Source organism: Hipposideros armiger, unplaced genomic scaffold (genome assembly GCF_001890085.2).
Source record: "Hipposideros armiger isolate ML-2016 unplaced genomic scaffold, ASM189008v1 scaffold_561, whole genome shotgun sequence".
NCBI classification, from domain to species: Eukaryota; Metazoa; Chordata; class Mammalia; order Chiroptera; family Hipposideridae; genus Hipposideros; species Hipposideros armiger.
In genome coordinates this window covers 981,388-1,001,456 of record NW_017731911.1, presented here as the reverse complement: position 1 = coordinate 1,001,456, position 20,069 = coordinate 981,388, and the positions used below count along the sequence as shown (strand labels likewise).

Here is a 20,069-nt window from a genome sequence, read left to right as displayed (position 1 = left end):
ACGCCCCTGTGGTAAGAGCAGTGAGGGGGCCATGCCATGGGTCCCTGAGGAGGAGGCTGGGATAGGGGTCAGGCAGTGCTTCCAGGAGGAGCTGAGCCTTCCAGAATGAGCAGGAGTTAGCCAGACAGGAGGGGAGAAGGGCATGCTAGACAGAAGGAACAGCATGAGCACAGAGGCCATAAATAGCCCCTTTGGGTGAGGAGTTCCGCGTTGCTGAAGTGTAAATTGGGACACAGGGAGTGACCGGCTGGAGCAAGGTCACTGGAGGGGGAGGGTTAGGCTTCTATCCTTGGCCTGTGGGGAGCCCCTGAAGGTCCTGAGCAGGGCAGCGAGGTGGTCAGAGCTGGGTTTTGGCAGAGTTGCTGGGAGGGGCTCAGGTGGGGACAGACTGAATAGGGGAGCGGCTGGGCACTGGGCCAGGCCCCAGATGGCCATGAATTCTGGGCAGAGAGCGGAGGGCCTCAAAGGAAAGAATGGCTCCTACTTTGTCCTCTAGAAATATTTGTTCTAGGAGCTCAAGGATGGCAAGGATTTGTATTTCCCCTAGAACACGCCTTCTGGTCTGCTGGGGCAGGTAGAAAAGGGATGACCTACTCAAGGACAGGTGGGGAACGGGGACCTACTGGAGCCCCTCTGTTCCAGGCCTCCCTTTGTGTTGGGTGCAGCGGCTTACGGCTGGACCGTGAACAGAGCAGGCCCGGTCACCTCTGTCTTCCTGCCTCCCCACTTTTCCTCTGGAAGCAATTTCTGGTCCCTGGGCCAACTCCACATCATCACCAGGGGCCTGGGCCAGTGGCCACCCCTCCGTCCCCAGGTCTTCCTCACTTTTAGCCTCATGAAGACCAACTTCTCAGGCAGGAGACACGGGAGGGAGAGTGGAGTTCACAAAACAAGTTCACATCCTTTTGTGCCACTGATCCCCATATAGATCTGGGAGGTAGGCTGGGTATCTCCCAGATAACACACTTGAGCAAGGCCATCCAGTCACACAGCCCCTGGGGCAGAGCTAAGACGCGCTTCAGAGCCCAGACCCAGACACCTGCCCAGCGCGGTCCCACTGTGGAGGGTGGATCTAATCAGCCTGCTCTGAGCCCTTCAGACAATGAGATTCATGGCCCTGAAATTGTGATAAATGTAAATATTTGGTCCTGCTGGAGCTGCCATCTCTCCAACTGAACCTGGGAGGAAAAAAAGAAAAGGAAAGGATAGGAAAGGAAAGGAAAGGAAAGGAAAGGAAAGGAAAGGAAAGGAAAGGAAAGGAAAGGAAAGGAAAGGAAAGGAAAGGATAGGAAAGGAAGAAAGAAAGAAAGAAACTGGGAGGAGAGAGGACAGGAGGGCAATAGCGAAGCATGGAGGCCTGAGTGGAGTGCAGATGAAATGCATAAGTATCCTGCAAAGCCCAAATCCTCACTTGTGAAGAGCTGGCCACCCACAGCAGAATGGATGACAGGCTTTTTCCACTGCTGGGGTGAGCGGCTGCAGGGGGACAGTGGGGGAAAGGCAGCCAATGGAAAGGGGTGCAGGGAATTGAGGAAGTAAAGGGGAACCCCCCATCTCCTGCCCTTGACCTGTGCCACTCCCATCATCACATGACTACCCTCTGACACTAGGAGGCATCTCTCGCCTCACTTCCACCTGGCAGCCCCAGGCCTCTCAGCTCCTACTCAGAGGTTCTGGGGAGAGTGAGGACGGTGGCCAGGCCTTGCCCTCTCCTTTCATCCCCAGTACTGGCCTCCCAGCTGCCAGCCCTGCCCCGGCATCCCACAGGCCTTCAGCAGGCCACCTGGTGATTGCTCCCAAGAGATGCCCAGATAGACATCTTCCATAAGTTTCTGGCAGTGGCGGCAGCCAGTTCTTTAAAAAGGCTTCATGTCATACTGCAATCAGCTGAGGCGTCCAGCTGCGATGTGTATTAATGCCACTCTACTCTCAAATGTCCTGTGTTGCTCTCTGATGAGCTGATGGGGGTCTCCTGCTACCTCTGGCCCCCCACCTTCCCTCTGTGTGGACACTGTGCACATCCTTATGTTCATCTTATGATTCTCTGCTGAACTCACTGATGGGCCTTGTGCCCTCCCAGACACCTCTTTCTCACCCGTCCCCTCCAGCCGAGGTTTTATGAAAACAATCACTTCCAACCATTCTCAATTTTAACAGCTTTGAGAAAAAAAAAAAAAAAAAGTTCAGCAGTATCCAGGGGAACTAATTAAATGGCCTTCAGGCACCTTAGAGGAGGAAGAAAAGTCACAACTGGTGTAAGAAGAGGAAGAAACAACATTAAAAGAAAACAAGGAGGAACAAAATAAAAACCAGAGATAAAAAGTCAAGAGAAAACAGCGGCGCCTGAGAAACAAGAATTCCAGCCGCCAACTTTTACGGCGTCCAGCCCTGTTATTCATAAGCGAGTTTCCTCTCTCACAAAGGACCTTTTGCACGGTTTTCCCTGCTGCCTCCAAACCAGCTGCTCACGCTGTTGTATCCTGAGTGATGATGAGGCTCTGAAAGGGTTTTTTGGGAACAGATGGCTAGGGGAGAGCTGGGGAATGTGCCAGCAGAGGGCTGGGCGGGCTGCCAAGGCCTGCGGTGACTGAGTGCTTGGGCTTCCAGCTCGCGTGCTTTCCCTGCCCTCTGCCCTCCGTGGCGCCAGCAGGCCTTCCCAGCGAGAGCTCGGAACATCTGGAGTCTGGGGCTGCCAGGAGGGGGGGCCGCGGCGGCGGCGGGCGGGGGACCCTCTGTTCCAGCGGAGCTCCCATGGACTCACCACCAGGCCCGCCTCGGAGAACAGCTAATCAAAACCACAGCGCCCGAATGGGAACCAGGCGCGCTCCCAGCTGCAGCCAGAGGCCGCCAGGCGACTTAACCCGGTGTCAGGCCTCACTGGCGGCACAGCGCTGGGGGTGCTCAGGACTGATGACACCCCCTAGCCCACCCCACCCTGAACCACCCCCAGCGCCACCACCAGGCTATTGGCTTCCCGCAGCTTAATGAAGCCTCCACGTGCTGCAGCCTGGCTGCTTACATAAGAGCGGTTGCTCTGGGCAAGGCCCTGCACCCGGCATTTGCTGGGGGCCTCTTGGGCGCAGGCCACCCTGCTGGGCAGTGTGTGAACTTCAGGGACAGGCAGGCCTCAGGAATGAAGAGCCGGGAGTTTGAAACCAAAAAGTCACAGGCTCCAAATGGCTCCACCACTTCTAATCATGTGGACTTGAGCAAGAGGGCCTCAGTTTCCCCTCTGCGCTATGGGGGGGAGGGGTTAGTGTAATGGGGGTAGAGATAATGTATGTGAGGTGCCTGGCACACAATGGGCACTCACCACATGGTCAGTGTGATTGTTGGTGATAGTTTGTTTATTGGCATTATTACTGGGTTCAACCAATGCCATGCATGTATTTTGGTATGAGTCCACGAACTTTAGAAGCCCAGGGATTTCTGGGTTGGCTGCACGCTTGCCCCCCTTTAAGGGTACAGGAGTAGGGCTTTGCCCTGAAGTGCTGGAGAGGGGAGGAGTCCCTCACTCAGAACTATTCACTCTCATCTACATCTTGGCTGGTCAGTCATTCATCCACCTCTGGGGACTGCCCTTTTCTGAGATGTTCCTTCCTGGTGTTCCATATGAAGTTGTTACCTTGTAGCTATAAATTCATGAGATTTCCTTTCTGGCACTCACTGAGAAAATGCCAGCCCTTTCTCATACGGGAACTTGTTTAAATCTGCCAGCAAGGCAGCAAGGAAGGCTCTCACTTTAGGGATGACAGAACTGAGGATCAGAGAGGTTAGAGAACTGGGGATCAGAGAGGTTAGGTAACACACCCAAGGTCACACAGCTAGGAGGCGCCAGTGCCAGGACTCAAACACAGGTCTCCAGCCCCAATGCTCTACACTTCACCTACTTCATGATCATGCCAAGGGTCTCCCTGTTGTATTTTTGTGTGCCTTAAAGTTAAATGACCTCACCACAGGGAACTGAAAGAACTGTAATGTTCTCTCGACTTAACCACCACCCACACAGACGCTCTTTCTCCAGGGTCCAGGACCATGGGCCACAGAGCCTCTGCAGGGGTTTCTAGAGGGGCATCCTGGCTCAAAGAGGTGCTCCAAGGGGGTTCTCTAAAGAGTCTCTACATTCCCAAGGGTTATCAGTTAGAGCATTAGAGGGGGGCCTCCCATGTCTCTGTGACTTTCTGAACATAAGTTGTTGGTTAGTTCTTGTTCACTATGCCTGAGACCCCAAGTTTTCATTCATACACAGTATGCTGGAGAGAAAAGTAGGACCTGTGATTCATGTCAGGAGGGGGTCAACCGGAAAAAGGAGAGAGAAAGGGTGGGGTAAAAAGAATGTGAAAGGAGAGAGGGAAGCAGCATCCCCAGCCTCTACTCCACCTCAGGACCACCGGGAAACATGGGAGGGCTGAATTTAGTGGGGGGAGGGGCGCAGCTCTGAACTCACCTGTGAGGCTCCCCAGCTAATGATCCCACCAGCCCAGTTCCTACCAGACTTGGGGGTGTCAAATGTGAGAGGAGAAATGGCAGCTGAGAGAACACTCCATGTTAGAACCAACAGCTGGCGACAAACGTCTATGTAATTGGAATGCCAGAAAAAAATAAATTGCATCCATTTTTATGACTAAAAGGAAATTTGATGGTGGTTTCCCACCCACCTCCCCTTTTTTCCCAGCATAGATGGACTCTGTGGGCTTTGAAAGCAAATGGTATTTAACTCAATAACTTGGCCAGAGGATTTGGAAACAGAACCTCCTCTCACCCAGCGTACTTCCAATGAGGGAGGGTAGGGGAAGCGGGTGGGGAAGCGGAGCCCAGCCACCAGCCATGCCTCTCTTATTGGCTGGGTGACCCTGGGCAGTTCCTCAGGCCCTCAGCCTCGCTTTCATCATTCGTGTGATGGGACAACACCAGCACCTACCTTGCAGGGTTGGTGGGAGGCATCAATGAGGTGATATGCCAGAAGTACTAAGCACCCTGCCTCGCATGTAATCCAGGCTCTGAGAACATCAGGTAGTTATCAGTGTTCTCAGGGCACATTACTGTAGAGTCCCTGCAGTCTCTGTGAGGGACTTTTGAGAGTAACACCCTTTTTTAGACAGAAAAAGGAGCTGATGAGACCTCAGCACAGAAAGTCTAACTGGAAAGGGCCTTAGAAATCACTTCCAGCAACAACTCACCTTACAGAAATAGAGACTGAGGAGGCTCCAATGCGGGTGTCTATGTATTGGGTTGTCAGAAAAGTCATGACGTATTTTTTCTATGTTTTTCGTTGCAAAAATGCATCATGACTTTTCCGACAATCCAATACATAGCGGGTGGGGACAGAAACAGGACAGTGGGCATCCTGGAGGTGCAGGAGGCCCTGCACACGGGGGGTTGGACCCAGCCAGAGCAGGAGCTTTCGAGACTTTGCCTCGCACACTCAGGGGCTCCGGAACAGTCCCCAGAAAGAACAGGTGCCACCACCAGGTCACATCCAAGGCCTGGGCTCAGCCACTCAGAGAGTAAGGGGCCCTTCGGAACACCCTCGGCTCCCACCGACCCCCAATGCCAAACCAATGTGCCACTTCAGCTTGTCCCCAGCTCCTAAGCTACAGAAGTTGACACCCAAGACATTCTTCCAAAGAGGAGTTGGAGCCATCACCAAGAAAAGCCTCCCCTCCTAAGAAATCAGCAGGAAAAGAAAAAAAACACAGGTCAGAGGGAGTTGCACCAGCGTCATGCCTCCTCTGACTCCAGGTTGCCCACAGCGTGAGGAGCAAACTCCTGGCCGTGCAGAACCAGCCTTCCTGGACTGTGTCAGCAGGCTACAGTCATATGGCCCCAGGGTCCCCAGTCGCTGCCCAGGCCTCTGCCCAACCCTTAACTCAATTCATCATGGTTCCTCTTCTCTCTCCATACCCCCAACCCTGGGCCTGAGAGCAACTTGAGGTGGGGACTTACTGGCCATTTATCACCAGGGTTTAAACTATGTCATCAATGTCAGTAGCTATTGCTGTTGCTGTTGCTGCTGTTGTTGTTGTTAATACTCAATGGCTTAAAATCACTGGAAGGGGATGCCCTAGATGGTGGAAATTGGCCCTTTCCTATTCCAAAGGTCTGGCAAGGCCCGCCCCGTCCAGGTGTGGAACAGTGCTGCTACTCTTCCTCCTCCCCGCTCCTCTTCCTTCTGCCCCTCCCTCTTTCTTCCCCCTCCTCCTTAGCTCCAAGGAGTTGCTGCTTTAAAAACAGGAGCTGCGGAAACATGGCCCAGAGCCAGCTGCTTAACGTGCATTATCTCCGGCTGCAGCCGGAGTTAGAACTGAGCTCTCCAGAGCCCTTGCACTCCTCCCGCCCATCTTTCTGCTGCACGGCCACCGACACTGCCCTCTGCACAACTGGAGCTCCCAAATGGGGCTCTGAACCCTCAAGTCACATCCTGGGAGGCCCAGAGATGGAGGACTCACCAGTCAAGGGATGCAGGTCCCCCACCCCGGCAGGACAGGGCTGAGATGGGCAAAAGGATGCGCCTGGAATCTTGGGGGGTGAGCCGGGTTCACCTTAAATCCCATTCTTAACACAGGTCTGGAGGAACAGGGCAACTCGTCAGAGCTGCAAGGGATCTCAGAGGACTGGAGTACAGTCTCGCAAGGAGGCGACCTGAAAAAGGATCGTCCAGCCTTTCAGGGCACATTAACTGTGAGGGAGCCATCCTCAAGTATGACAGCTCAGATTGTCATCAGCAGCAACCGTGATCATCCCCGTCCCAGCTCCCACTTCTTGAGGACTTCCTTTGAGCTGATCACTTACACTGACCTGTTTTCGAGTTTCTTCCTTTCTTTGCTTTCCATCTCCCTCCTTAGAATGTAAGCCTGGCTCTCTCCCGTCCTCAAACCCTCAGGCTGTCCTCAGTGGTGCAGGGGGTGGGAGCCCCAAATCCACACCCTCAGCCTACAGGGACGATGGAGAGCCCCACCACCACCATCCCATGACAGTGTCCATGTATGTGCTCAGCATAGAATTTCCCCAGCATGTAACTCACTATAGATGCTCAATAAACACTGACTGAATGAGTGAATGTCTAGAAACACCATCCCCCTTGGCCCTGGTTAACAAAGCAGAGGCCTGCCCCAGCCACCCACTCAGACCCACTGGGCAGGTCACTGGAGACCATCCCTGAGGACACCCTGGAACTCACACCTGCATGATGACAGAGATGCAGGAAGGCACCACAGCAGGAGTAAGGAGGTCCTGTGAGCCACCAACCTATCAGGGAAGATTGCTGGACCCAAAGAAGCCCTCAGAGGTCCCAGCAGCTCCAGAACCTGTCCTGTCCCTCCATCTAAGTCTTCTTGGCAGTGGTCACTGCCCAGGCCTAGCACTTGGAAGATGACAGCCCTGGGACAGTGTGACTGGTGAGAGGGCAATGTAGGATGCAAGCTACCCAGTGCCCTTCTGAGGTGAGGTAAGGCCTCCTCTTGGAAAGTCAAACTGGAAAGGACCTTAGAAATCACTGATGATGTTTCCACCATCCCCATTTATCAATGAGAAAACTGCGGCTCAAAGAGGTTAAGAAATGGGTCCAAGATGACATAGCTGGTAGGTGGTGAGCCAGGACTTTGAAGTCAGAGTTGTTTGATGCTCTTAACCACAATTTTCCACCTCAATCTCCCCATCTGGACAGTGGGAAGGCTGGACCAAATGGTCTCCAATGTGTCTTAGATTTGAGATGATTTCAGGGGAAGCCAAAACCTCATCTCCATTGGGCATCTTCACCCCACTCTCCCTTCTTTTCTCACCTCCCAGGCATCAGCCTCCTCCCCAGCCCAGGACACTCTCTACTCCAATCAAGGAACAAAAAAGGGAGGGGGTCTCAGTGCTCCTGTCTTTGGCAGGTGAGAGGAGGACTTGGGGACAGAGGGTAATGAGGGGCAGATGGAGAAAATGGCGCCTGCCCACTCTGCCCATCCATACCTCCAGACCTCCCGAATGCCAGGGGAAGTTCACAGAGAGTTTACAAACCTCCTTTGTCACAAAGCGCTGCATGAGCCATCAATCACACCCTTAATTTACCCGTGTCACTTTCCAGTGGAAAGCCGCCCTGCAAGCAGCCAGTGGTACTTCCTCTCACCCACTTGATGAAGATTTCATCTAATTGGTCCACGTTAATCACTCCCAGGAATGTAATGTGCAATTACCGTAGCAGCAGCAGCAGCTGGCTATGAGGACATGCTGTGGCCCTCCCTGGTGTAGGCTGGAGAGCCCATGGAAGGCCTCCCTGACTCGGGGCCCAGGGCCCCTCAGAAACCTGGAGAACCCTGAGAGGGCCTGCTGGGAAGAGGAGCAGGTGGGGGTGGTGAATGTCAAGGATGGGGGAGGAGTGGGCCAGGAAGAAGGAACCAGTGGAAGGTGCTAGTTGCCTGGCTCCCCACCCTCCCCATCCCTGGATGCCCAGGGGAGCCGACCACCCTCCTCACAGACATCGGCTGGATCCCATCCTCTGTTGCTCCCCCTCTAGCTTTGTGAGAACAGAGATGCAGAGGGTTGCCATAAGCACTTCCTGGCACTGGCCCCCAACTGGAAACGCTGGAAGCACAGGCCATCTGGGAATCATAATTGTACCCAACGCTTTTCTTCCTGCATATATTTCTCCAAATGCATCAGGCTTTGTACAGGCTGTTCCCTCTGCCTTGGATGCTGTTCCCTGCTTCATCTGCCTGGTGATCTCTTGGTTGTCCTGCTGGTCCCAGCTCAAACACCACTTACACTAAGGTGCCCCTTCAAACTCCCTTGGGCAGGAGAGGTAACCTGTCCCCCTCTGCCTGGCCTTCCACAGCCCCTAGCACAGGCCTCTAGAACCTCCTCACCACACAGCCCTGCCCTTATCTCTCTGACCATCCTGTGAGGTGTGTGGGGACTGGGACCATATGTCTGTCATCTTTATAGTATTTCCCAGCATGCTCAGGTTGGGGTTCAGCAAATCCCTCCAGAATGAATGAATGAATGAATATCACCTGCCTTAATGCACGGACTCAGGTAATCCACAGGCCAAGTCACATTCCCAAAACATGCCCAGGGGCTCTCCTGGGCTGTCACCTGCTCAGGGGATCTCATCCTGATACAACAGCTATCAGAGGCTGCGTGGGGAATTCAGCACCAGAGCACAAAAGGCCAGAAAGAGGTTCAGAGATAAACTGTCCTCATTTCATTGATAAGCAAATCCAGGACCAGAGGTCCCAGGTGACTGTCCAAGGTCCCCAGCAGCCCCATTACCAGGAGTAGGGTCATGTCCATAATCCCAAGGAACTGAGGAGCTCTGAAGCTGGGGTAACCCCAGCAAAGCTCCAAGAGGCTGATCTCGCTGGACCTTTGGAAGCCTGGATGAGTGTGGAGTACCCCAAGTTCCTGTCCCATCTTCCCTGTCCTCCCCCAGAGGCTGCTGCCTGAGTGGCTGGCGCATACCTTGCGTTTCTTGGCACGTCCCTCAGCCTGCAGGGTGCGCGTACAGCGCTGCACACACTCGGAGAAGCTGAGGTTGCTGCGGTCGGCGCTGTAGTCGAGGTCAGCCAGCCGCGCCAGAGACAGGATGTAGTTACAGGCGATCCTCAGGATGGCCAGTTTGGACAGCTTCTGCCCATAGGAGTAACACGGCACCTGTGGGGGTGAGAAGGCGTCAGGAGGAGCTAGCTGCTGGGGTCTCAGTGCTGAACGTCACCCTGTGGGGCACCCCAGCCAGGCAGGCATGGGGCCTCTCACAGTGACATCTACACCCCCTGAGAGGGGACTTCTGAGCACCGGAGGTGGCCCGTCTAAGCCCTCAACCTGGATTTTATTCTCTGTTCTAAGCACCTGCTGTTTCCTCACACACATCTCAGCTCATCCACTCACAAACTCGGAAAGGTATCCACATTCCTGTTTTGTAGGGGAAGACATGAGGCTTAGCTCGTACCCGAGAATCCGTCTGAATGGTGCACAGTGCGTTCTCACCATGACAGAGCTCTGTCCCCAACCCTCCCTAAGAAGTCTGTCTGAGCGAACAGACATTTTTTTCAGCTCTGATATTCCATTCATTTACTCATTCAGTGACACTTGCTTTGCTAGGCACTTGAGGTTCTGACGACGAATAATAACGTGATTCCTGCCTTCAGAGAACTCACACTCAAGAGTGATGTTATAATGTCATAACAGAGTTAGAGACTTTAGGAACATACTAAAAGTTAAAGTGCCAGTGGTCAGCTGGGGGGTACACACAGGGTTGGTTTCCTTTTTCTTTATGCCCTCTGAACCTGGGATGCGGCTGGGCATACGACAGGTGAATAAATACTTAGAGCCCCAACCAGACTTGACACGTTTGTCAGTGATTCATCACAACTAGACACTCACTAATTGCGCAGGGATTTATACTGGGTGAAGAGCTAGAGCCTCTAATTTTTTAACATTGTCCACCAAAGTTTATGCTGCATGAGCAAAAAGCTATGAAGGCTGCAGCAGAGTTATGAGTTGTAATGTGGAAAGGTCACCGCAAAGTCCATCTGACAGGGTGCTAACCAACAGAGCCACTGCTGCCATGAGGCACCCTTCATCTAAACGGCTGAAATGAGCTTGCCTGGAAACCAAGGTTCCAGGTTTCCTCCTCTCTCTGACTCGCCAGGATCTATACCAGCATCCATCCCTGTCACCAGTATCTGGTACTGATTAACCCTCATCCCAGAGAGAGGAACCACCGTGGCGCATCCATTCAACAAGGATTTAGTGAGCACCACCATATGCCAGGTACTGTTCTAGGTCAGTGGCTCTCTGCCGAGGGCGATTTTTGTCCCTCAGGGAACAGTTAGCAATGTCTGCAGACATTCTTGATTGTCACTACCAGGGAACAGGTGAAGAGGTGCTACTGGCCTGTAGTAGGTAGAGGCCAGGGATGCTGGGAAACATCTTGTCATGCACAGGATCCTACGATCCCCACAAAAAAGAAATACCCAGCCCAAAATGTCCACAGTGCTGAAGTTGAGAAATCCTATTCTAGGCTCTAGGGACAAAGCATGAACAAGACAGTCACCTCAAATGGGGCCCCTAAATGTAACATCCACTTTGATCTCACTTTAAACCTCACTTTGTCCAGGAGATTTATCTGCCTGCCCCACCCCAACCCTAAACAAGGGGCTGGGGGAAAGAGGGGGGCACCTGCCCTTGATAGTGCTCTAGTAGCACCCCATCTGTCCTTAACTCCTGATTATTTAATGGTCAGTCTCCCTGCAAGCTGTGGAGCAAGGGCCCTGTCTGCAGAGCCCAGCACAGGTCCTGCCCATAACAGGACCTAAAAAGGGTTTGCTGAATGAGGGAATGAATGGAAAAAAAATGAATGATTTCCCTCCATATTCACTAGGTGACTCCAGAATGTTTAAAACTGGGTTCAAAAACCTTTCCTCATTCTGAGGATAGACATTTAGCTATTTGACCTAAAGCTTAAACACACATACCTTTTGGTCACCTGGTTCAACTCCTGGCTGTAGCTGTAGCTTCCTAGCTATGAGACCCTGGGCGAGTGACATAATCTTTCTGAGCTTTGGTGTCCTTGTCATATTGCTAACAGGACTGACCTCACAGCATGGTAGGGATTAAATGAGATGGCATATGCACTGCCCAGAGAGTAAGGCCTGAAACAGTCAGTGAAATTAGTACAGCCGGTGTTGCAGGTCTCCAAAGAGAGGCTCCAGAGGGGGTGAGAGGCAGGAAATGCGGAGCCAGGACACAGCACACAGCACCTGCTTATCCCCCACACCCTGGGGGTCCTGAGATGCACCTACACCAGAAGCAACGTTGTCTGAAACCTTTTAAAATGCTCCAGCAGCCAAGAAGCTGCCCCTCACCAGGCTGGAAAACCCAGGGAGGGGCAGGGAGGTGACAGAGAGCACGCCAGCTCCCATGCACTTCCCCTTCCCACCTCCCACTCCCACCCTGGCTGCAGCTCCAAACCCATCCAAGAAAAGCCAGCAGAACAATGCACTTTGCCTGTTCCCAGCTAGAAGCCAGAGAATCCTGCTTTATCAGCCTGAACAAATAAACAAGGTCTGTGGGACAGAAAGGTTCCTGAGAATCCTGAGACAGGGCACCCTGGGGAAGGACTGCCCGCCTGGCGAAGGCCCCGGACACAGGGCACAGCTCTGTGACACAGGCCCCTAGCGTTGTTTTCACCCACAGGCCAAGCTGGGAGCGATCCAGCTCTGTGATCTCCCGCCCCTGAACAGCTAGCCACCCTGCCAGCTGGAAACAGGGATACCAGGAGGGATCTGCAAGTGGGAATACAGAACAACAGGTGAGGTCAAGGCCAACCTATGGGCCCCTGTGCCAGGTTCTGGGCCAGTTTTGTCCCAGATTTGTCACTCTGTCCCACTTTGCTTCTGTCAAAGTCCAGGTGTAACAAGAAAACCACCTGCTGAGCACCTATCTGGCACTCAGGTAGCTATTTACAAGTAGTTTTATCCCATTTAAAACTCCCCCACCCCAAAAGGTTATTATCCCATCTGCACATAAGGAAACAAAGAGGTGACATATTGGGCCCCAGGTCCCTCATCTAAGACCTGGTTGGAACCAGGAGCTTGTCTGTCTGGTGCCCAAGGAAGGCATATGGCCACAGGGCTCTCTGGCTCCCACCACCAGTGGTGGCCACAGATGGGACAACAAGGGCACCTTTTGGTCAGATCTCTCCTCCTTCTCCTCCTCCCCCTCTCCCGTGGGGGGAAAGAGGTGTGCTCTTCAGCTCACCTGGCTAATTCCAGGTCTTCCTGGTACCCAGGAAGCAGCACCTCAGGCCCGGACAGCCCAGCACAGAGGCACCCTGGCCGTGGCAGCTGCCTCAAAGTGAGAATCCCCAGCAGGTTCTAGTTCTAGGCGGCCGAGGGAGGGAGGAAAACGCAGGTCTGAATCCTGGGCACTTACCAGCAGTGTGACTTTGGGCAAGTGCCTTTCACCTCTGAGCCTTGGTTTCCTGGTGTGGAGAGTGGGGCTAACAACCCTGCCTACCTTCCATGACCACTGGAACCAGGCCACCCTTTCTGTTTATCATGGTCTATCTACTAAGGCAGCCAGAGGGCTGAGTAATTTTTTTCTTTTTTTTTAAGATTTTATTGGGGACTTGAGGGAGGAGAACAGCACTGGGAAATCAGGAAAGACGAACAGACAAGCAGCTGTGCTTTTGTTCTTCAGTCTAGCCATCGAGGACGTCGCTTCACTGGCCCATGTTGGTATTATCATTGCGCTCTTCCCAGATGAGGCAGTCGCTCGCCAGCCATTGGACAGCCGCTCATGACGGCTCAAGGCAGCTCACACCAGCTGCCAGCCACTCACGCTGGCTGCCAGTCACTCATGGTAGCTCATGGCGGCCCACTACAGCAGGGGCTGTAGCCTAAGCCGTAGTCAGTGACTCACAGCAGCCCAGCTCCAGGTCAAGCTGTTGTTCACCATCCTAGCTGTAGAGGGCGCAGCATCACTGGCCCTCACATGGGATCCGAACCCGGGCCCTGCTCCTCAGGGCTGACGTCTCAAGCCAACTCTTAACTCATGCCACTCGGCCAGCCCGAGGGCTGAGTATTTTTAATACAATGCCTACATTCATCTTTAAACAGCCCCAAGAGGTAGAAAGCATCACTTCTTTACACAGTACTCTCAGCTGGTGGAAGATGTTTTGGGTTTTGAACTTCCACCTTAACTGGGCTCCTTCCAATTAGCCAGAAGCAACTGCTTGGGAATTTGGAAGGGGGTCTATAGCCTAAAGTGGGGAGGTGGGCAGCCTACCCTTCTAAGGCACAGAGAGAGAGCTCTGTACTGATCCTATGGGACCCCAGCCTTTGTGCATTACCTCTCTGAGCACCCACAGAAAGTTCTAGTGCCCAGCCATCCTACTGCATGCAAAGGACCCCACAGCAGTTATCTGCTCACCCTGGTCGGGGACACGGGCCACAGGAGGCAGCAGGGTCACTTGGCTCCATCTGCTGAGAGAGTGTCCAACTTCCGGGAAAGTAAAAGGACTTGTCTTAAGCTCACCCCACAAAGATTCTCAAGCTTCAGAGGAGCAAATTTGGGGATTTTTCACAAGGTTCCATATGCCCCCAGAACATTCCATCTCACGCACCCCAAGCTGGACCCTATCCAAGCTCCAGGAAGCAGGAAAAGGCAAAAAGGGCACTGGCCTGGGAGCCTGAGAACCTGGCTGTACCTCTGGCCATCCACGTTACCTTAGGCAGGTCCATAACCTTAGGGGACTGCAGTTTTCTCGCCAATAAAATGGGCATCAGAATACCTGCTACCTCTGGAAGGAACAGCTGTGGGCAAACGCAGAAAGGTGCTACAGAGAAACAAAGCCAGGAACCTACCAGCCAGTGCAGGACAGGCCTGGAAGCCCTCCACCCTCTGGCCTTTGTGCCAGCTCCTATCCACCCTTCAGACCCAGCCCAAGATGCCCTCCTGGAAGCCCACAGAGACTCTTGGACCCAAAGAGCTCCAACACTGTCCACGGAACACAGCTCAGTACTTTATTCCATTTGAAATTACTATTCTCTAACCTCCTATGTCAGTGAGTGCAGACTACCTAAGACAAAGCCACTCTATGCAGAGCTGTTCAAGGTCCTTGTCAAGCTCTATTTAAAGAGGTTCTTTAAAATCCCAACTTTCTACACAGCAACGAGGCTAGTAATTAAGAGCCATGGGCCCAGGGCCAGACAGGCCTGGGTATAAATCCCAGTCACTTGCTTAACCTCTCTGTAAAAGTGATCTCACCTGTAACATGGGAAGGTAGCACTACAGGTATGCAACCACAGGCTCAATGCAACCAAGCTCCTAAGCTGCCACCCTGGTAACTGTGGATATGAGAGGTCAGGATAGAAGGGTCTGAAAAGGACGGATGTGTGGGGGGTGGGGGACCATCCCCACAGCCCCTCCTGGGCCATCCTGAGTTCCCTTGGTGAGGGTCCCCTGGGAGACTCTAGAGACAGCAGAGGAGGGAGCCCAGGCGCTACTCAGCACCTCCTTCATGAAGAGGCACCTCAGCAGGTCCTGAGGGCTCCTCACTACTGCCTCAGGCTTCTGCCTGCAAGGCTGCCATTCCCCCATCAAGACTGAGGGGCTTCATGCTTTCAGGGGAGCGAGAAAATCTGCATACACACCAGATGCCCCAAGGATGAGCACAGTCTGTGAGCCAGAAGGTTCTGCCAGGAGCCACAGGCCCGCAGCTCTGGCCCCTCCCCTCATCCACCCAGTAAGGCCAGGCTTCCACTTCGACCCCCTCCCACCTGGCCCTGGAGCAGCCCTGCACATGGGCCAGGCCCAGCTGTGCACACATGGCCTTCACATGAGGCGGCGGGGAGGGCCCTGTGCAGCTGGGCTGGTGGCATGTGCTTCAGCCTGACCATCTGCCCCACACACCCACCACCCTGGCCCCTCTGCCACACACCCTCCCAGACCTATCCCCACCTCCACCTCTGTGGCTAAGCAGCCCCATTCCTCATGATCCCTTCCTGATTGAGAGGATAGTGGGATAGACAAAACAGAAGGCCGCCTGGCTTGCCTGTGCTGAGAGTGGACAGCTCTGGGGCATTCAACAGGCTGAGGAGCAGAGCTGTCAGGAGCCTGGGCGCTGGAGCAATTCACTGACACTGATTCGAAGCCAGGCTCTGCAATGACAGTGGCACACAGCTATGCAGGCTGTGACTGCACCATGCCAAGGAGGCGCCAGCACAGCGGAGTCTAGTGAATGGCATGCCAAGGAGGTGTGCAGTGCAAAACCCACAGGGCCTCGATCACCTGACATAGCTCTCTGGCCTCAGTCTCACCGTCTTGTGAAATATTTTCTCAGCACTAAGAGAGGCAGGCAGAAGGGTAGAAAGGGCCTGAACTGGCTGTCAAAGGACCTAGGTGCCAGTGCTGCTCTGCTACGCACCAGCTGTGATGCTCTGGGCATGTGGCTTCCCCAATCTGGGAAGGGTGTCCATAGCTGCAAGGTGGGCAGGTGGACAGGCATCTCTCTGACATTCTGTCATCCTTCCATCCTGGGGAGTGGGTTGCAGGACGCTCTACAGGCTGCTGTCCTCCCCAGGCATTCAGACACAGACCACTGCCCAAGGGGGCACTGAATGCTACACTGGGCCCACTGCCCAGGGTCCCAACTGTATTGGCTGTGGTCAATGGCCCAGCCTGGTCTGTGACAGCTACTTGACCCCTCCACCCCACCTCATTGGGGAGACATCTTACTCAAACCCAAGGAAGACACTTTGGCTCAAAAGTCATATGGGCTCTTTTCCCCAGCAGTCCAATTCCCTTCTCATGAATGGACACAGGCACCACTGCCCACCCCACCAGCAGGAGGACGAGCATAGTGTGATCGGAAAAGAAGGTCATGTTTTTCTGAACTGTTTTGTTGTTGGGTAAAGCCCAGAGAGGTTGAGTAACTTTCCTGGAGTCACACCGGAAAGTCACTGCCCAGCAAGAAAAAACCTGACTACTCAAACCAGTCACATCCAACACACCCTATGTGGGGTGGGGGCAGGGGGCACTTGCTACCCTCTTCCTAGATCTCCCTTCTCTCTAAGAAAATGAGAAGCCTAGAATCCCAGGGCAATCCCAATCTGATCTAAAGTGGAATTATAAAACTGTCCGTCTCCACCATGGATAATTTCTAGGCAAATATTCTTCCCCATCCCTCCGCCAGGTCACTGTCCAGTGAGGGCAGCCCTCACCAGCTCCAAACTGACCCACTCCAGAATTAGTCTCTGAAGGTAGCCCCCAACTAACTGGTCCCCTCGGCAGACCTGCCTGCTGCACCACGGGGTGAAGGGCAGCGGTGGAGGAGATCTCCTGGGAAGGCTCTCACCAGCCAATTGCTGAGGCCGCCCCTGGGGAGGAGGAGCAGGCTTGTAGCCCGGGTCCCTAAGGACGCTAGGGCAAGGGGTGCAGAGCCCAAAAGGAACCTGAGTGTAGGAGCATCCCTACTGGGAGCTAGGGGCTGAAGAAGGAATGCGGGACCCTTATATTCCGGCAACCCCAGGCCCCTCCGCAGACCAAATGCCTGAAGACAAGGGTCTTCCCCCGCTGCCCCGCCCGACAGATTCCCACATTCCCCCTCTCCAGTCCTCACCGCGCCCAAGGGACTCTGGGAGACAAATGCTGCCATAAAAGTGAACTATGAGGGCTGAAGTCAGACGCGCAGACAGGGTCACCCCCCGGGGAGGGGAGTGGGGGACCAGGGCATGCCTTGAGGGAACCGTCACCCCCAGCTTGCAAACTAAAAATCCCTACCAGCTCTGTGGCAAATGTCAATACTCTAGGAAGCTCCAAATCTGTCCGGGTCCTGGGGCCGACCAGGCAGGAACAACTTGCCCTTCACACACACCCTCATCCTCCCTAAAGTCCTCGGGCCACTCACCCACCCATTCTGGCAAACGTCCCCCGGCGCAGTGAGGGTATTGCGGCTGGAAGCCGGTACCTGCTTCCGGAGCGCCTCGAAGGCTGCGCTGATGGTGTGCACCCGCGTCCGCTCCCGGGCGTTAGCCAGGAGCCTCCGGGTCTGCTGCAGAGCTTTGATCTCAGAGGAGGCGGCGGTCGCTTCGCCTGGCCGTTTCCTAGGCGACGCGGAGGAATCCGGGTGGTTATTGTAAATTACGTGTGAAATTGACGAGTAGGAACTTTCCCCCGGGCGCGTGGGGGGCGCAGCGCGCACTGAGGTCTCGGGGGGCGCAGGGGGCGCGGACGGCGTGGGGCGGGCAGGCGGTGCGCACAGCAAGATGCGGGGACGCAAGCCGGGTTCCCGAAAAGGCTGTACCTCGGGACCACCGGGTACATGGCTCTGGGGCGTTGGAGGCAGCGGTGGTGGCGGCGGCGGCGGCGGCGTGGGGAGTCCCGGCCCCACTGCGCCCAGGGCGAACCCGCGTTTCCGCGCGTCCAAGACCTCTGGCGCCCGGGCGCCCCCGCGATCCCCGGCTGTGTCCGCGCCCCCACCTGAGGGAACGGCCGGCGCCACCGGGGCTGGCGCCGGGGCCGGGACCGGGACCGGCTGCAGTCGCTGGGTCCTATCCCGCAGCCCGTTGGTGGCAGTGGCGCCGTGCTCGGGCGCTTCCAAGTCCAATCGGAAAGTTTTATAACCGTTCGCGCGCCGCGCCGGCTCCTTGCCTTTCCTCTTGAGCTTCTTGAGGCCGTTCAGCTCCTTCACGCACACGGTCTTCCACGGACCATCCTCGAGAACCGGTATGTGCTTCATGGCGCGGGCAGCGCGCGAGGCAGGGGCGTGGGGCTGCCCGGGATGCGCGCCCGCCACGCTCGCTTTGCACGCGGCGCCGGGGTCTGCCTGGCGGCCGCTGCGCTCACCACCTCCGAGGCTCGAGCTCTCCCTTGCTCTCCCCCCGCCCTCCCTCCCGTCCTCTCTCCTCTCTCCCCCGCGCCCGGGGCAGCTGCGCCGCCGGCTCCGTGAAGCCGCCGGGCAGTCGATTCCCGGAGCGCTCAGAGTGTCATCTGAAGTCACTGCCGCCGTGCCAGCATTTTTGGAGCACGCCCGCTGCGCTCCATCTGTGTTTGTTTAGCCTCAGTTTACACAGAAGCCCAGTTCGCGAGATCAGTCAGCGCCGCCGGCCGGAGAGCAGGCAGCTCCCGCCGCCGCCGCCTCCCAGCCCGGCCGCCCGAGCGGCGAGCGCCTTTAAAGAAACAGGAAGCATTTTTCAAAACAGCTGGGCTACCGGCCGCCTCCTTTGTCCGCGTCCTCTCTACCTCCCCCCACCCCCCCCCCTCCAGTCGGGGGTGCTGCTCTTTTCCTGAGGACGGTCAGCTCCCTATAGAACTGCCCGAGCACGTGGCTTCTGGGCCCTTCAGCCCTTCCCCAGATCATTGCTGGACCTTCTCTACCCGACCTCACTGACTTCTCGGAACGCAGTATAGACCTTCAGCACCCAGTACCTCCCGGTCCACCCTCCACTCTAACTAACCAATCGCGAAAACAACGGAGGAGCAACTTCTCCTGGAGTTGGGGGTGTCAACAGGGGCAAGGAAGGAGTCTGGAGTCTCCCCGAGACCCGCATTCCCACAGCACCCACAACCCCATCCATTCTGCCACTTGCTGAAGCAAGGAGAGCAGGAGCAGAAAGCCTAAGCCACAGGAAAACTGAGGCTCTGAAAAAGAATGCTCTTTCCCATAGTTACACAGCGAGTCAAACGGCCCTTCTAGCCAGACCTATCAATAGCATCTGGGAGAATCTGACATGACCTCACCCCAGGCTGCCTGCTAAGCCCGGATTTATCTATGAAGTGTGGAAAAAAATCAATGCCTACACCACTGTGTTGCTGTGAGAAATTAAGTACCAGGCACATAGGAGATACTACTCAAATGGTAGCTTTGGTTATTATTAATAACAAGGGTAGAATAGTTCTTACAGGCAGGTTTTCTAGGCTCAAACTCCAGCTCTGCCACTTACAAACTGAGTGACCTTGAGCAAGTCACTGAGTCTTTCTGTGCCTCCCTTTCATCTGTAAACAGAGGTAATAAGGGTACCTTCCTCCCGAGGTGCTTGCGAAGATTCATTGAACATAGATGTGCAAACCACTCAGAGCAGTGCCTGACACAAAGTGAGACCTTTGTAAGTGCCCACTGTTATTGGCAAGGGACAGATGTGGACTCCCCAGACCCTCTGTCCTCTGTGCAATTCCACTGGAGATTCTGGAAAGATGAGGTCAAATTAGCCGGCCCTTATCTGAGACCCACATCTCAAGGACCAACACAGGGCATCTTCACTCCTCCCAGGCCCCTTCTATGGTAGTTCCGCCTTAAGACAGCAGTGGATGCTAAAAGCAGTTCGGGAGGGCCGGCCAAGTGGCTCAGTTGGTTAAGAGCTCTGAGCCACAGCGGTTCAATTCCCGGCCCAAGCTGAGCTGCCACTGAGCTGCCAACAGGCGGCAGGATGGCTCAGCTAAATAGATGATGATTAGATAGATAGATAGATAGATAGATAGATAGATAGATAGATAGATAGATAGATAGATAAATGCAGTTCAGGAGAAGATGGACCCTTGGCCTGGCCTTGGGCTCTGGCCTCTGTAGCCACTATAATCATCTT

The 20,069-nt window shown here is 54.7% G+C and overlaps 1 protein-coding gene across 4 annotated transcripts in view; it reads right to left on the bottom strand.

The window, feature by feature from the left end:
* ATOH8 (atonal bHLH transcription factor 8) overlaps window positions 1-18,722 on the bottom strand; it is a 37,036-nt gene extending 18,314 nt beyond the window's left edge. Inside the window, exons 1-3 of one of the 4 annotated variants that reach the window (XM_019623785.1) lie at window positions 17,396-18,722; window positions 9,445-9,636; window positions 6,450-6,642 (exon numbers count right to left, since the gene is read on the bottom strand). In XM_019623785.1, the coding sequence (XP_019479330.1) occupies window positions 6,607-6,642; window positions 9,445-9,636; window positions 17,396-18,226 (1,059 nt within the window). In that variant the 5' untranslated portion in view covers window positions 18,227-18,722 and the 3' untranslated portion in view covers window positions 6,450-6,606. Of the gene's footprint in view, window positions 1-6,449; window positions 6,643-9,444; window positions 9,637-17,395 lie in introns of those variants that run through there. The other 3 variants (XM_019623787.1, XM_019623786.1, XM_019623788.1) reach the window with 3 other exon arrangements.
* Window positions 18,723-20,069: the final 1,347 nt, after the last annotated feature.